The sequence below is a fragment of the Lissotriton helveticus genome, chromosome 7 (assembly GCF_964261635.1).
Source record: "Lissotriton helveticus chromosome 7, aLisHel1.1, whole genome shotgun sequence".
Lineage (NCBI taxonomy): Eukaryota > Metazoa > Chordata > Amphibia > Caudata > Salamandridae > Lissotriton > Lissotriton helveticus.
In genome coordinates this window covers 1,656,549,521-1,656,567,495 of record NC_136068.1, presented here as the reverse complement: position 1 = coordinate 1,656,567,495, position 17,975 = coordinate 1,656,549,521, and the positions used below count along the sequence as shown (strand labels likewise).

The following is a 17,975-nucleotide window of genomic DNA, read 5'->3' as shown; positions in this document are numbered from 1 at the left end:
ACACCTGGTAGGATCTGTCTTATGTAACATTGGATGGATGACGTTACGACGCGGTCTTTACACCGCACTGCCATTACAACGCTGGTTTTACAACGCAAGTCGTTATCACGACTTGCGCTGTAGGGTGCTGGACTTAGGAATAGTATAATTTACTATTCCAACTCCAGCCTACGTACAGTAGGGAAGGTGTTGGAATAGTAAATCTACAATTCCTTAGCCTAGAGCGCCCTCCAGCGCAAGTTGTGGTAACGACTTGCGTTGTAAAAGCACCGTTGTAATGGTATTTCAGTGTAAAGACCACGTCGTAATGGATGTTCCCCGTAACATTTCCTATATCCTGGTTATGTGTGTGTTATGTATTGTGTGATGTAAATTTCTCTGAAACCCTGGCACTAAAAACCTAATTGAATGCATCTGTGAGAGAGAGTGGTTATGGAGACTTAAGGGGCACTGTTAAAGGGTGGCAGTGAGAGAATCCATAGCGGAGGTGGTCATTGGTGGGGGCCAACAAATATTGTCTCACTGGGAACCACCAGTGCTAAAGCCAGTCCTGGTAGTGGAAAAGGAACACCCAAATAACGACTATGTATGAATCTGTGTATTCATGTGTTAGTTTTTTGAGTAGCTTAAACCTACACGAAGTGCAGCAGAGAGCTATACAGTGCAACAGCAAAGATTAATTCTATGCATGAGTTTTGCCAGGGTGTTGGCCTGATTCAAAGAGTGAAAAGAACTGCTGCTGAGTAAAGTGTTCTTTATAGAGGTGAATCTTCAGCTGTTCCTTAAACTGGAACTGGTTTGAGGCATCCCCCTTAGTGCATAGATGGATAAGACATTTTGCCCTCTATCTTCATCTCTGGTCTGATGTTGTCCAGGTTGCAGTTGTTTCGTGACCCAGCAGAGGGGGTGAGCTTGTCAGTCAGATACGTACACTTACAGGCTTTGAATGCTTTGTAGATGATACAGCTAGTTTTGAAAATGGACTGGGCCATCATGGGGAACCCGAGGAATTCATTCAGGGTGGAAATGATCTGCCCATATGTCTTAAGGCCCTTTATAAGGCATTCCTTGGCAAGTAGTTTGCCCCAAGGGCATTACCACCATCCAGATGCATGACGGTTAGAACAGCAGTTCTAAAGTCTCTTTGTGGGAAGAGCCTGTTAACTTTCTTCAGTAGAGATGGCTTGTACCAGGCTCTCTTGTTTTTCTTAGTAATGGGACACTTGTGGTTCAGGTCGACTTGCAATTGGGTAACATTTGGGTGGAATTCAAGTCATGTAATTGAGCAATGTTTTGCCTAAGCATTAATGTTGTTCTTTACATATGGCAGGGATTCTTTGTTAGTCAGGATGAGCTTCAACTAGGTACTGGTCATTCAGGTGTAGGTGAGGTGCAAGCAAAATTTACAACAATGAATGGCTGGATCAGTGGAGTCACCTAAATGTCTTCAGTGCATTGACACATTCTAATGATGTTATCCCACATAACGGTTTAAGATGACAGGGGACAAGATGGAACCTTGGCGGATGCTGCATGTGATAGGGATCTTCTGGAAGCTGGAGACACTCATGTAAACCAACCGGTGCCAGTTAAATATACGTCATCACCATGGTTTACAGGCCTACTATATTAAAGGTGTTTGAAAACAAGATTCAGGCAAAATTAAAAAGATTGCAGAACTGGGAATAGGGATCACCTCAAGTGTAATCCCTAAATGTTTCGTTTAAAAGCATGGGATTTAATAAATTAAGTTTGGTACATTTGTACATAAAGTATTATCATTTATGCTACTTCTATTATCAAGAAAAAAAACATATTTAATCATTTGCAAAAATGGTATATCACCAATGGTGGGCTACTTATGCAGTCTTACTGGTGGTCAATGTTGCCATTTCTTATAGTGTTTGGATACCTACAAATTTCGGAAAAAGCTGTGTAGGAAAGTCCGCATTTTCACCCTGATCACCCCAAGTGTCTTGCACTTTTCAAACCAGGCCCAGGGCTGGTTCTCGTTCCTCTAAAGGTTTATGGTAATTGGTCTAATTCTAATTGGCCAGGAAAACCTTCCTTAAATCCATAGTATATGGTACGACATGCTCGTTTAGGACCCCAGTGGACTTAATGCACTTAGGTGTGCCCTGATGTGGTGTCTGGTGTCATTTTAAATCCAGGACTGCCTTTCAGATTTGTTTTAAAACAAAACCATGTCCAAATTTGACTTTTGAATTAAAAGTACTTCCAACGCCCAAGTCTACCTTTTCATAACTAATAAGTCACCCCTAAGATCCACACTAGGTTCCCCAAGGGTAGGGCGCATTGGCACAAAAAGCAGGGATTATATAAAATATGTTTTATATGCCCTATTGTAGTCCTGCTAGCCCCTTAGGCTAACATGGGAAGGCGTTATTAAACTTAATAAAGTCTAACTTTTATATCATTCGAGGTATCAAATTCATGGGCAGATTAAATCCAACAACTTGTCAAAGTTTTGGTCTTTCCGATGTGGAAAGGCTGTTGGAAAGGGACTTTGGAGGCCCGTAGCAGGTCCCCCGCACTCCAGACCTCCCCTGTTTGGCCTGGTAGCACATGTGCTTCCCCCCAAACATCTATGCTCAAACATGGTGCCTGTCACATGGTGCATAGATGTTTAGAAACAAACACTTTACCATTGCAGCTTGTAATGCAGCCCTTCTCCGGGCTACAGCACAAGCCGCAATGGTAAAGGCTGTGTTTCTGACCACCATCCTGGTGGTCACATCATACCATCGGGAGTGGAACTGCCAACTACTTGTCGGGCGGTGCCACTTCCAAACCGATGTTGGTCAGGCATCGTAAAAAGGGCCTTAATATTTAATATATCTTTTCCATATATGTTCAAGTTACCAATATGCAAATGTTCCCTATTCTCCTTAATTGGTCACAAGTGCATAAAAATTAGAAACATGCCTACAACTGGTATCATGGATCCTTTGGTTACTTATACACATCAAGATAATTAGAATAGTTGTATATCTGGAAGGTAGAAATAGATTAATTCCTTAACTTCAATAATTAAGACTTTCTTTTTAAAGGGAAGCTTTAGTGAGCCAAAAATAACATGAAAAATAATTTGCCAAAAAATGCATCTATTGTGTTCTGTTTGTATCTAAATTGTCTAGCCTCGACCAATGTCACTCAGCACTAAGACAATTGAATAATGAAGCATTTTCTTCCTCCAGTTTCAGATTTATACCAGCAAGCCGTCAGAACAACATAAATTCATGATGATTAAAACTAAGTCGTTCTTCCTCCTACTGGCTCTCGGTGAGTGCACATGTGTAATGAGCTGTTATAGCATACCGTTTTATAATAGGTAGTGTCAACTGCTATGAAAAAGATGAGCGCAAAAAGCAAAGAGAAACAAATACTGCTTTCACTTACACTTTCAATCATACAAATGTTTGAAGGCAACATTTTTGCTTCTGACTGTTGGCTCCATGTCAATGTGGAGGGGATGTAAACAAACACAAATGGCCATAATAGACTGAGTGCAGCAGCGTAGCAATGGACATGCAAGTGTGCCTACTGTGCCCAAAGGCACTTTGGTAATATTGGAGTCTTGGAGGAAAGATCCTTTATTTGCCTAGTTGCTTCTGTGGCTTATTACAGTTATTAGCAAAGAACTCATGGAGATATTAAGCAATGCCTTGTCAGTTTGCAAAAAAAGAGATCTCACTCAGGCAGTGCACCCCAGAAGGGTACCTCTTCAAAGATGAGAAATAAGGTCCTGTGGACACGCTCAAGCGGACAGGTACAGTCACTCACTGCCTCCACCTGCAGGGAGTTCTAAGCTTTCCTTTCAAATGCAGACCGGATTCCAACCTGCACAGTGAGGGCTAGGTGCTTCAAATAGCAGTCCTCTTTTCTCTATTGTACTGCTCCTAGGGCAGGGGAGAGTTCACACCTGTAGTAGAAACATCTCATTAATTTTTTTGTATGGTGCACTATTCTGATCTGCGTGTGGCACACCCAGTTAAAGGTGTAAAGCACTGCATATCAGGTCAGTGTGCCCTATCCGTCGTATCGGTCCAATGAGGCTTCAGTGCCACCTTGTGTCCAGGAGGAGTAATTCTTTGGTCTATTTGAAGAGGTTTCTCCAGTAGCATCTGTAGTTGCTACAGTGTTGGTGTGGTTCAAGGCACATTATGCCAGGAAATTCCATCTCTCACCCCCAAAAACACAATATATTAATAAAATGTTACCATTAGGAAACAGTGAAATATCCACAGATGCCACATTTGACCTTTTGCCACAAACAAGGTCAGTATATCATCATAAGGTCGAAGAATGACGAGTAACAATAGATGCACATGGACCAAAGGATGATTATAGGAAATATTAGGTTGTTCTGAAATTTCGAATAGATCAACTGTTGGAACTGCCACATTCTGATTGGTTGTGGTAAGGCTTTATCCAGACATTATCTGCTATTCACATCGGAGTGGGCGATTACACTCACTGTTTAACCTGCGCTTACCCTTGAGTAGCTTGGCACCGATCAGTCAGGCTTATCGTAGAGGCAATGTGTAAAGCATTGGCACAGCACTCTCAAACAATAAATACAATGAGGGTCACAAAAGGGACTTCACACATGGTGTATGTAAATAAAATTTGTGTTCAACACACACTTTAACTAACATGACATGAACATAATGTATTTCTGGGGATAAATCACTTTTGAAAATATCACTGGCAGCAATATCCCCTACAATGGTAAAATTACATTAGTAATAAGCAAACTTGCAATAGATCATAATTGACCCTTCCCCCAGCGAGGCGAAACTTTGTCAGAAAAAGGTCCACCCAGGCAATTATTATAATTCAATACCACACAGTTATAGGGTTCAACCCAGATTACAGTGAGGTCAGTAATGTGTACACACAGGTACCTGAAACATTTTTAAACAGCATCATTGGCCAAGGCCTCATGGATAAAAAACAATGTCAAAAATAGTATCCTTTTGGCAGAGAATTAATGTGTAAGGCAACTCTGTCGTGCAGTGTAATTAATAATAGACAGTCAGTCCCACACACTCACTCAGCACCGATACGGGGTGCCACGGACATCAGGCAGGTCGATTTGGAGCAAACTCTCACACAAGCACACAGCACCATAATGAAGTGCCACTGATATCTAGCAGATGAGTTGATAATGCACATGCAGACCCTGTGGCTCAAGCCCTCCTTCACCATTCACCTAAACCCCACTACCCTACACCCAAGGGCTGGAGATAAAGAAAATCTTCCACCCTGATTCTAGACCAATCGCGGCCAGAGACACACTTGGTCAGGGTTCCACAGAAGAGTGTTGGGGGTTGATAACTGGGCCAACAGTCGGCAAATAGGGGTTTGGCCACTCCTTGGAAAGTTCACCCACAGTTTGTGGAGCAGAAGCAGGCTGAGGATTCCACTCTCTGCCTTCTGGCACCGGCACAATTTTGAGAAGACGAGGGGTGGGGTAAAATAGTCTTTTGACGTAGACTTTTGAGCATGCAGTTGGTGTGTCACACAAGAGAGATGTGGCATGATCGACAAAGCGGACCCCGTGAGGTCCTGCAACCGGTGAAACCGCTCACCACCAACAAGACGCTTTATGCATGATGAGGCCCCATGATGTAGGGACCACACACTTTAGATGTAGGCAGTAATTTTTGGTGCTCCAGGTACAATACTCAGTTCAAAAATCAGATGGGATCCAGCAGATGTTGTGGGCAGTTAAGAGGGCACCGCTCGCCAGGTGTCACAAGTAGATGGTGTTGGTCCCTCCTGGGAGGTCTTAGATGACCCTGAGACCTCCACAAGAGAACAGGGGCAAGCCAACAAGCCCTTGAGAGCACAAAACAGGGTGCCACACAGCAGCAGGTAGTCAGCCCAGGCCAACCACTATTCAGGAAGGATGTGTGGTGCATTCCAATAGCAGTGATCCTCCTTATGCACAACAGATTCCTCTGGCAGTGCATCTCTCCCCTGCTGAGGTATGGCACCAGTAGTTATACTGTAGTGTGCCTTCAAATTTGGAGGGGTGGTTTAAAGGTTTTCCCTTTGAACCACAGATGTTTCCCATAAATTTCAACCCTGTCTTCATGGAGGCCATTGAATGCAGATCTTATTCTTCAGTGGGGCCATGATCTGACTTCAAGAGATCAAGTGTCAAAACTTCTCCCTCCAATCTATCAAGCGAGGCCCTCAAATGGCAGAAGTCTGTTGTTCCAGTTGTATGCCCTATGTTTATAGCTGTCTCTGGAGACCACACAGATGTGTTCCCTCAGCATGGACTGGAGTCAACGGCACAGAAAGAGTTGAGAGCAGAGAAAGAAGTGGCATTTCTGCGCTATTAATGACAAATCACTCTTTACCACAGGAGAGGGTTTGTCATTCTGAATCCAATGTTAGGAAACATTATAAAGTTGCTTCACTGTCAGCCATTATAGCAGCTTGAAATAATTTCAACCATTTCCCCATATTGACCGATGGGGAGACCAAACCACATAAGTTTTGAAAACACACATGGGTATTCTTCATTTCGTAGGCAGGGAACACACGTCTACATGCCCTGCCTTTCAGATACCACGTACATGACCTCTTAAGACTTACCCCAAGGGTGCCCTATTTGTAGTGAAAGATCCCCTGGGGTTGTCCAGTGGTCAGGAAGGCCAACCTGAGCATAAATGCAATTGAGAACACACAGGCCTGCAATGGCAGGCTTGATGCATGTATAAAAACACTCAGCTGCAAATGTGCAGCCCCAAGCCTGCAAGGCCAGGCTGGAGACAAATCTAAAAACATCAGGTAAGCAGCCCCTTCTTAACATGTGTAGGAAAGGCGTGCACCCTTACAGTTGGCATTTATAGTGGGAAAGTGCCCAGAGCATAAGGCCACAAAAGGAGAATCAGCAAAACCCCTGAGAAAAAAGCAAAATGTTTAGGGAAACACTACCAACAGCGTGTCTGGTCTAACAAGTGTCCCCCCAGCTGAAAGTGGGGGGGTTCTACCCAGCTTCTTGGTAGTCCTCCTCACTAATTCAGAAAAACCTAGATAGACTGTCTGTTGAAGTGGTCTACCCCAGTCGTTGCTCCACCCTAAAGTCCATCCTCTGTACTGAAATGGACCAGCTCAACAGCTTGGAATGTTAATCTGCATTAGCCACCTGAGGGGTCTGTGGTTCATTTGAACCAAGAAGTGAGTGCCAAACAAATGTGGCAAGACAACCACTAAAGCTTCCCTTTTGATTGCGCGGTCCCCTTGCTGCCGGGGTAGTAACCTCCAGGAGATAAAGACTACTGGCTTGTCTAGGCCCTCCTTATTCAGCGTAGACAGTACCGCCCTGATACCATATTCGAGGCATCTGTCTGAAAAATGATTTCCCACGAAAGGTCACGGGCCCTGAGCAGGCTTTGGCCCATATTACTTTTCTGGGCGCTTCTTTGAAGTCAGCTCCGTCTGGCATTTACAGGCATTGATGTTCAGATGACTGCTTACTGCAGGGCTGAAGTTCTTCCTGGATGTGAAAGAGATGATCCTCCCAATTGTTATGGAAGATGGTAATGTTATCCAGAAAAGCAGCAGAGAAGTTTGTGATACCAGCAAGGACTTGGTTGACCAGGCTCTGAAACGTGACAAGGCCATTCTTGAGCCCAATGCGCATGACTCCGAATTGGTAATGCCCTTCCGGAGTGGAGAAGGTAGTTTTCTCCTTTACTTTCTCAGTGAGGCCAATCTGCCAGTACTTGAAGGTGAGGTAAAAGATACTTAAATACTGGGCTGTGCCCAAACCTAGTGATCAATTTATCTGCCCACAGCATTGGATGGGCTTCTGTACGGGTCACTAAGTTCGGCCCCATGTACTCGATGCAGGTTCTTAGTTCATATGTGATGCCCGCTGGGGTGGCTTTTAGTAGCAGAACCACCGGACTGCACCAGGGCTCGCCAGGGGTTCTATGACCCTCCATTCTACCATCTTTGACCTGTGCCTGGATGCTAGACCTCACCTTATGCTGCAACTGTCTCCCCTTTCCTCTCAATCACCTCATAGGGCCTGGTCCAGCAGTCCTGGAGGGCCCACAGCTCTATGACCTCCATCATACACACTTTCTGTACAGGTGTCAACTCCATAGGAGTGGCGTTCCTGTAGTACCACACCTTCATTACATCCTGTCTGGCTCCGGGAGCCATGATGTAGCATACTCCATCCCAGGGAGTTCTCTTGGGAGATTGCTCCCAACTCTCCTTGACTGTACTCAGAGGTCTCCTGGATAGGTATCTGCATTGAAGTTCGAAGGGGCTAAAAACCCATTCCCTTCTGAGGGACCTCGAGGTAGGCATGGTAATAGGACATCCAACTTTTTCATCAGGGCATCTGGAAGGCCTCTGATCTTGCCTTCCAGGGTCTGTTTAATCTCTCAACAAGCCCATTTGTTTGGGAGTGATAAGAGGTGGAGAACTTATATGTCGAACCACACTACTTCCACGTGGCCTGCAAGTTAGCAGACATGAAGTTCTGGCCCCTGGCAGACACCACCTCCTTGGGTAATCCCACTCAGGTAGAAATCCCCATCAGGGCCTTTGCCACTGCCGGTGTAATTGTGGGCTTCAGAGGAAACACCTCTGTTTACTGGATAGCATAATCCACCAGAACCAGGATGAACCTCTGTCCTACGTCCATCTAGGGATCCTTAGGCCATACAATGTTCATACCCACAGTCTCAAAGGGGGTGTCAACAACAGGCACATTTTAAGGGGAGCTTTCAGTTTTTGTCCCACCGTACCACTGGCCTGGCAGGTCACGTACGTCTTGCAGAATTCATTGGAGAACACGCTGAGGATGGGCCAATAAAAGTGAGGATCAAATGGTGCAAATGTCTTGTCCTGACTCACATGTCCTGACAGGGGAATGCCATGGGCCACTCCCAGTAGGAAGGCCCGATAACACTGGGAGACCACCAAAGCCCTTCGAGCCTCCCTGGCCAGGAGCCATTGGCTCACTGTACAGAATTTTGTCCGTCCAGATAATGTGATGAGTCCTGGATCCATCCCCTGCTGCTTGGGCCTCGGCTTGCTGCCTCAGGGTTCCGAAAGTGGGGCACTATCTCTGTGCCCTACAGATCTCCTTCCTGGTGGGGCCTCCTTCCACTTGCCAACCGGCAAGCTCGGGCAGGAAACTAGGAGGAGCAATGTCCTCTTCAGTGGACATTGGGGCGGCCAAGACCAGTTATCCCTCCATCTCACCAGATTCCGAGGCGGTCCCCCCACTTCATCGTCCTCTCCCCCTCCTAGCAGGTTCTGGGCCATTGTCCCAGAATCCAGACATTTTTGGATTCCTTCTCATGCAGCCATGGACTGTGTGGTAGAACAGATCCAGTCGGGTAAACCCAACATCTCCACATGAGGCTTCACTTCCTTTCAGATAGTATACTCCAGGTCATTACCCAACAGACAAGACACTGGTATGGCGTGTGTCATGGTGACCTTTAACAGGCCAAAAACCTCCCCCCATCGAAATGGCACCTGGGGCACTGGAAAACAACATTCTCTGTTATCAGCCACCATCACCTGGTGCATGGCTTGGGGAATTACCTGCTCTTCGAAGACCAGCCGACTCGTTACCATAGTCATGCTGGCCCCTGTTACCCTCAGAGCCTCTACCCTTTGCCTATACTTTACATTAGTATCAGGCACTTGGTTCATCTCACTGTCACCTAGGGACAGTAGGGTGACATCCCTAAATTCCCACTTAATACCTAGAAACACCTCGTCCCTGATTACCACGCTTGCCAACCCCAGAGCCTTTCCTCCAGTGGATGGGGGCACTCACTTTGGACACTTAGGGTCTCTTTTGCAGTCTCCATACCCGTAACACTCGTAGCACTTATGAGTCTTCAAATCTAGAGGCCGGATTGGGGTTCTGAATTTGGATTGGCAGCTTCTGCATACACAGACCTGCAAAGGCAGGCTTGACATATGTTAAAAAACCTCATAGGTGCAAGTGTGCACACAGGGATGCAATGGCAGGCTGGAGGCATGTTTAAAAACATCAGGGAAGGACCACTCTCTAACATGTGTAGGAAGGGCGCCCTAATTTTAAAATGGCATTTACAGTGCAAAAATACCCAGAGCCCTGAGGCCATAAAAGGACAAAAAAGGAAACACTTAAGGAAAATGCAAACACTTTAGGGAAGCACTACCAAAAGTGTGTTAGGTCTAACATCAACTGAATCCAAAGTTTATTTGACTTTCATTGTAATGCAATTTCATCTAATGCTGTCAGACCTTTTACATGTTAGTTGGTTCGGTTTCAGGGTCTAGTTCTAATTCTGAATTTCACAGCCTCAAATGACATTTAAACTCGAATGAGCATGTTAACGTAGCAGTGGCATTATCATGATCCTAGTGTGCAACCGGTTTTGAGGGACATGTGATGTATTTGTGAGCTGTGTTATCTGGAAGGATGTTGATTTAATGCCATCCCCAGATAGTGTGTGCATTATTAGCAGCACTTTTTCTTCAAAAAACGCCATTCCGTTGCATCCAGCTCCTTTGCAGAGCAGCAGATTGAGATCATTCCATGACCTAGTCGATAGAAAATTGGACCAGGTCTTGTGCATTTAAGCTCAATTGAATTGTATTTCCATTTTAAGCAAAGTAAGGGGAATTTGTAATGTTTGATGCCAATGATTCTCAGAAATTACATCCATTTCTTAATGCTAGAGATACTCAATAGTTTCTGGAATGTATGCATAGTCAATAGTTGGCCTGCTAAGTGCAAACGTTGTCATGATTTATGTGTCAAAACTGCACGATTTCCATGCATCACAGAAGTATCTGTGGCAGGAGGAGATTCTAGGACTAGCTTAGGGCTGGGAAATAAAAATGTGACTAATTAAACAGCAAGTTGATGCATGTTGTACATGTGTCAAAGAAGCAGACTTTATTTTCAATGTGTGGTTGCAAGTATTAATTAGTAAACAAATCGGATGTTGAATGAGTGGTTATAACCACTGATTTGCATACATATACGCCTATAATTAATATTATGTAAATGAGGCCAGTGGAGTTGTTTTTCCCACTAGTGCATTAGCGAAAGAAGCCTAATGCTGATGATTATGACTTAGAAACCCTTTAAGGGGACTGGTGCACTGTACAAATAGTCATTTAATAATGTCAGTCAGTCAGTCAATCACTTTTATTCGATTAATAAAAATCAGAAAAAGACACAAGATACAAATAATCACAAGCAATACAATACAACAATACATACGATTACAGTTAATTATAAAAATAGAGAATGTAAATGACATTTCAAATTTAAAATGAACATATCTCATGGGTTCAATAAAACATTTTTTTTTAATTCCATTTAACAGTTAGCTACATGGTTTTAAGAAGGCGCCGGCACTACTAGCATGATTCGATTGTAATATGTCTGTGCCGTAAATTAGAGCGCTTCTTATTTATGCGAGCACCTGCCACTAAAAAACTTGCTACATGAAATGTTACACGTGCACTGGATAAAAGTTGTAAAAACAGGAGCGCTGGCCTGACCTGTAGAAAGCCCGCCTCCCGCAAGATAGGTAACAGATATTTTTTTCTAATTTGTGCATAGTGTTCACAAAACATGGTGAAATGTAATGTGTCCTGTGTGGAAAAGTGATCGCAATCGCATGGATTAGCGTTAACTGGGATATCCCAAGTAGTATAGGAACCAAGCAAAAAATGTATCAGATTTAAACGGAATCTGGTTCAAAGAAAATGATGAAATGGTCTAGTTACAAAAATAAGATAAGGTTGAATGCCTGGGACAGTTGTGAGTGCATAATTCCTTCTGACAGGTGGTTTTCTCATCTCTATCTCCTCCCGCTCTGCCGAGAACAGGTTTAGCAGTGCAGATTTTATCACCATGACATCCTCTTTTTTAATACGTTCAGGAAAATGAAAGAGCTCAGTACGCCCCACATTTGTAAGCATCGATTTAACGGAAACCAGCCATGGTATTCTATGAGCTCTGTCCAGGGCAAGGCAGTCTTTAAGAATCGAATGATTTAAGGAAATTTCCTGGTTAAGCCAGGTTTTTAACCAGCAAATGACAGGAGCGGATTTTATTAGGTCTGATACAAACCCCATGCCTAGCTCTGAGTGTACTGTGAAAGTGAGAGTGGACTGGGGAACAGAGAGCAGAGATCTGAAAAATGTGTTTTCCACCCTCTGGATGTTGTCAGGTTTTGTAAATCCCCAGATCACAGAACCATAGGTGGCTATGGTCAAGCATTTGGCTTTAAATAATTAAAGGATATCCTCCATTGGTCGCGCCCCCATCCTTTTGGCAAAGCTCAACAGGGCTGCAGCTGATCTTGCTACTGCATTGGTTTTTGACTTATATTGGGCACCCCAGGTTCCTCTATCGTAAAAAATGACCCCCAGATAAGTAAAAATTGGGACCCTCTTTACTTCTTTGCCTGTGCAAGAAAATGTTATTGATTTCTTTTTCCTGCTGGTCGATCCGACAATCAGGACCTGAGATTTTTGAGTATTGATTTTCAGGTCTAATGAGGTCATGAAATCGCCGAAAGAGGCCAATAGTCGATTAAGGGCCACACCTGTACGTGCCAGGAGAACGGCGTCGTCCGCGTACTAGAGGACGGAATATTGGTCTCCCCTGCATGCGGAACGTCCACCGTTGAAGTGGCCAAGGCTGGCTCAAGGGCGTTTATATATAGTGTAAAGAGGAGGGGGGCAAGGATGCACCCTTGCTGCACCCCCCCTCTCCGATTTAAAGTGGCTAGTGCACCTCCCCTCCTGAGTAACTCTGACAGAGGCCTGTAATCCGCAGTGAAGGTCAGCTAAAAAACCAACCAACGGAGGGTCGATGCCCATGTCCAAGAGGACCCTCCACAGCCTCGACCTGTTGACCAGATCGAATGCTGAGGAGAGGTCCATAAAGGCCATGTACAAGGCCCCCTCCTTCACTGTTGTATATTTGCTGATAATCAGATGAAGATTTAAACATTGATCCAATGTACTCCTTTTAGCCCTGAAGCCATACTGGGCATTGGACAGGATTCCTCTGCCTTCCAGCCATGTTGTCATTCTACCTAAGATGACTCTGCCCAAGATTTTAACGGCAGAGTCTATTAGGGGAAATAGGCCTACAGCAGGCAGGATCACCCCTTTGGCCCTTTTTAAATATTGGGGTAATAGTAAACCTTGCCCAGGACTCCGGAAAGTTGTTTTCTCTTGAGGCGTTAAAAACATTGGTCAAGATCTTGGCCCAGAATTTCGGTGCACACTTGTATAAGTCCGCAGGAACCCCATCCGGGCCCGGGGCCTTGTTTTTGAGAGTCTCATTTATAGCTTTTTCCGCGTCTTCCTCCCCAAAGGCCAAAATTGGCCCTACATAGTGGAAGGGAAAAGACTCGTGTGGGTCCAAGGGTTGACTGGCTATAAATGCTTCCAAAGTGGGCAATCCACTGCTCATCTGGGATAATACATTCCACACCTTGGTTCTCCACGCCTGAAAAATAGGGCTGATTGATGACCGCCCAAAATTTAGAACTATCCCGCAAAACTTCTTCTGATTACAGGTCACTCAATGCCTCTTCCTTAATCTGACTTTTGCGACCCTGAATGGCCTGTTTATATTGCTTCCTAAGGATAACTATATGTGTTCTGTTTCTAGGTGTTTCCTTCAGAGCTTTTAGAAGAGCGGAGTGTGCCTTGGTACAGTTTGAATCAAACCATCTTTTTCCTCTTGGCCCGCCTGGTTTGGTTTTAACCGTTAAGTCAGCATTCACTTGTTGGCATATTGTATGAAATGCCTTGGTTATCCTGATATTAGAGCCAGCGCGATCTAGGCAAATCCCAACCTCCACTTCAACCTTGGCCAAAACATCTTGTAGAAAGGTGATCGGAGTCACTTTGGACCATTTCAGCCTCCTACCCTGATCTTTTGTTGTCAGGTCCATGGCACATGATGCCTAAATGTCTTTAAAATCCAATAACCCCCCTAGAGCAACCTCTAATATCACGGGGTTATGGTCACTAAAAATAGAATCTTCTACCCTGTAGGTTAAAATCATGGACAAAATAAAGGAAGATAAAAAAATATAATCAATAACTGATCCTGTGTCTATACCTTTAAACGTAGGGGGTCTAAGCCCATCTGCGCCACAACCTGATTCGTAAAGATTAAAGGAGGCCAGGAGGCTCTCCAAAGCTTCCCCTTGATTCGTATGTTCAAAATGCGTGGGCAACGCGTAAGGTGGCCCCCCGTTATCTTCCATAATACACTTCAAGCGGCATGGGTGTATATTGAAGTCACCCATATTTAATAATGATTTACTAGGTACAGTTCATCACCTTTTACAAAGTACGATTTTTCTTGGTGGATTTTGCAATCAATTAGAAAGAAAATAGACATCGTCGGTAAATTATTCATCCAAGGTTTAAGCATAGAAACCTTAAACCCAGTCAGATTCAATTCCTTGTGAAACTCCCCTATCTAGACCCTCAATTAGATCATCAGTCAATGTCCAACAAGCAACCTTCATTCTAGGAAAGATCACGAAGACGGCAGTAGTGATCCAACTCAAAGGTAAGACCAGTTTAGGTTTAAGCCACGGTGCTGTAAGGAACTTGGAACAATCCAAGAGGCTTTTAGCACCTCACAGGGTTAGAACAGCGCCAGCCCCTCACTGCCTGACCTGCTCAGTCCCCTGCAGCCTCCAATAATCAAAATGCTAAACTGTAAGGTTAGAGGAAGTGACGTACTTTTACAGTGGCGTAGCAAGTGGGGGTGGCTATAGCAGCAAATGAAGGAATTGCCAGCATCCTCCACCCCATCCCCCCATTCTTATATGTGGGCACCACGGACGGCAAACGTAGAGAGAGCCACAGATGGCACAAAGTCTAGCCAGCCACTGCCCTTTTATGCCTCATTTATATGAAATAGAAATTACCAAGCCTCCAATTCACAATCCTGCTCATTTAATCAGCAGATTTGAAGTTCAATACTTTTAGTCATTGTACTTTACTTTAACAACTGTATCTTATTGAAATCACCTTTAAGCAACAGTTATTCATACTTGAAGCATTCAAGGTTACACATTTCATTTTTCAGAATAAAAATGTGTGCAAAAATAAGTGCCAAAGACATTAAAGCCATATCACTGTAACATTACACCAGTCAATACTGTGAATAAACAACCTGCCTGTGCTTAGACTTTTTACACTGTTTTGTTTTACAAAGCACAGAGACAGACTCGCTACGGGGAAATAGATCTTTTTTGGCTCTCTCTGGGGGTATGTTTTATGTTGTTACACAAGAGTCCCACTCACTATGAATCCCTCGTAGACGGAAAGGAAAAAAAGCTTTGGTGTAATGTTACAGTGATATGGTTTTAAAATGAAAGGTGTAACCTTGAATGCTTCATGTATGAATAACTGTTGCTTAAAGGTTATTTCAATAAGATACAATTGTTAAAGTAAAGTAAAGTCCTGGTCTAAGGCCATGATTGTTCCTGTGTTTAGAAGGGGTCAAGATCAGACCCGCTATTCTATCAACCTATTTCCGCTATAGATACGACCATTAAGGGCTTAGGTAAAGTTAGTGGATTGATCTGAGCAGAGCAAAGTGATTCCAGGTCTCCAATATGGGTCCAGGCCAGACCAGATAAGAGTTCCCTGGACCAATGACTGAGCCTTCAATTGATCATCTGAAAATACACCGTGGCAAAGATGGGCTCATTGCACATGACATTTATGGATCACACCTCTGTGTTCGGTCATGTGCGTAGATCAAAAGCGTGGAGGGTGTTGATTGCCCTTGTGGAGCACCAGAAAAATAGTACATTTCTTACATAATTTACTTCTGGATCTAGCTGCCTCTATAACGTAGGACCTGGCAGGGAACCTGTCAGATTCTGTGAGTGTACACAGGGGAATGAGACAAGGTTGTATCTTGGCCCCATTTCTTTATTTTATACATTAATATGTTGGACCATAAACTGTGTGCAGCTTGTAAAGAAATTCTGAGGGCTGGCTCATTTGTAGTGCCTGCACTTTTTTATGCACACAACACTGTTTTAATTTCTAGGACTGCAGTAGGTCTGCAACAGTTGGTTGACTCCTTTGTGGCTTTTATGAGAGAATCATATCTAAATACTAATTATTATAAATCTACTCCATGGTTGTTTGCAGATTGGAAGCACCAGAAAAACTGCTTGGGGGGTTGAAGCTTAGACTTGGTTAAGGTCCTGACTTTTTAATACAAAGGGGTCCTTTATGATGAAAGAGGCTCTTGGGCCTCAAAATAGAAGATACAAAGGAATGATTTTGCTGAAAGAGTGGCGCCACACCTATGCAGGCTCTCGGGGTAAATACATTCCAATTGTCTGTTATTCTAGTGATATCTGTGGATACCAAGATATGAGGGATGTTCAGTCTGTGGAAAATACATTTTCAAGAAGTCTATTAGATGTCCCACAGTCAGTACCAACTTATATAAAACATGAATAATTGTGGGTAGAGTTGATATGTGTGATCAACTAGCACGTCTGCCCTTGCTTAGATGGATCAGGGTATGGTGTAACCCAGTGCTCAATCTCAACCGTAGAAAGAGGGAAAGGGGTTAGTGGGTCCAGGTATTTATGCACTCCTGTGTGTATTTGAGGATATGTTTTGGCGTTTACTTGTCCTTGGCAATAGGGGACCTCTTCCCCATGAATTACAAAACTGAAAGAAGTGCCAGAGCAAGTGGAAATATTTATAATCTTTTTGAATCCCTTTATTGAATTATATTTCTATGTATGGATTTATGTCTACTGTTCCCAACAAAACTACAACATAACCATATGTATATATTACATTTCGAACTACTCTATCTGTATGTAACTGTTACTTATTTACTTCTATTTGATTATCACAGCTCAATACACTTGATACATATATACTTTTCTACTGTCATCTTCTTCCTTCCCCCGGGTAGAACTCTTTATAATGATACATATCTTATCCTTTTCTTTCTGTTAGCTACCCGTTTTCTAAGATTTTTACTTCGATTTGTTATAACTTTTGTGTTAAAAATTGCCCTTGATGGCCAAATGCAGTTGATTTCTACAAAATGACTTTTGCTTTTCTGGAAACGTGTACATTGTCTATGCATGTTAACCTTGTTTATGACAATTGATGTAACAACCCCCTTTTTTGAAATTATTTTGGCCACCATAAGTGTGGAAGGGTATGCTCAGACGTGAGTCCCTTGCTCACTGCACCATCAGGATTCAAGCAAGCCGGGCCGAAGACGGCTGTAATGCCAGAAACCGGTCCCCGGAAGCTTGTTTCCTTTCCAGTGAAGAATTGGCTTGGTAGTTTGGTCTGCCCTGTTCCCATGATGCACTGGGCCAGGGACAGACTAATTTGCATGTAGCCAGGTTCTGAACTGGGATGGTGCAGTGAGCTAAAAAACGGTGATGGATCAAGCCCTGATCTGTTGACTGGGTAGGAGTGTTCTGATTAACTCAGATACTCTGTCCATCACCACCCCCTTTTTTGAAATTGATGTAACAACCCTGAGGAAGCCCCAGGCAGAAAAGCCATTTTTGGGGGGGTGAAAAACATGTTGGCGGCTGTGTAACAAATCTCTTATCCATTGTTTGTACTTCACTCTGAATGACTCAGAAGAGGAAAGAGTCTTGATTTAAAAATACACTGGATTCATTAAAAGGATTCAAAAAGATTAGAAATATTTCTACTTGCTCTGGCATTTCTTTCAATCTCAACCGTGATATTATAGAGTTCTGTCTGACTTTAGACAGAGTATTATATGTCCCATGGATTAAATATATTAAGGATGTTACATACAAATTGTGTTGACCTGACTTATTTGAACATCTGTGAGGAATTATAAAGAGGGCTTCTATTTAGGGCAAAGAAGCATTTTGTCTGCA

At 43.6% G+C, this 17,975-nt stretch overlaps 1 protein-coding gene across 2 annotated transcripts in view; it reads left to right on the top strand.

Moving 5' to 3' along the window:
* LOC144767596 (alpha-tectorin-like) overlaps positions 1-17,975 on the top strand; it is a 295,475-nt gene that overhangs the window by 173,942 nt on the left and 103,558 nt on the right. For both annotated transcript variants that reach the window (XR_013598275.1, XM_078651005.1), the window contains exon 2: positions 3,219-3,303. Coding sequence is in view for 1 of the 2 variants with exons in the window: in XM_078651005.1 (XP_078507131.1) it covers positions 3,261-3,303 (43 nt within the window). In the remaining variant the exon portion in view is untranslated. The remainder of the gene's footprint in view (positions 1-3,218; positions 3,304-17,975) is intronic.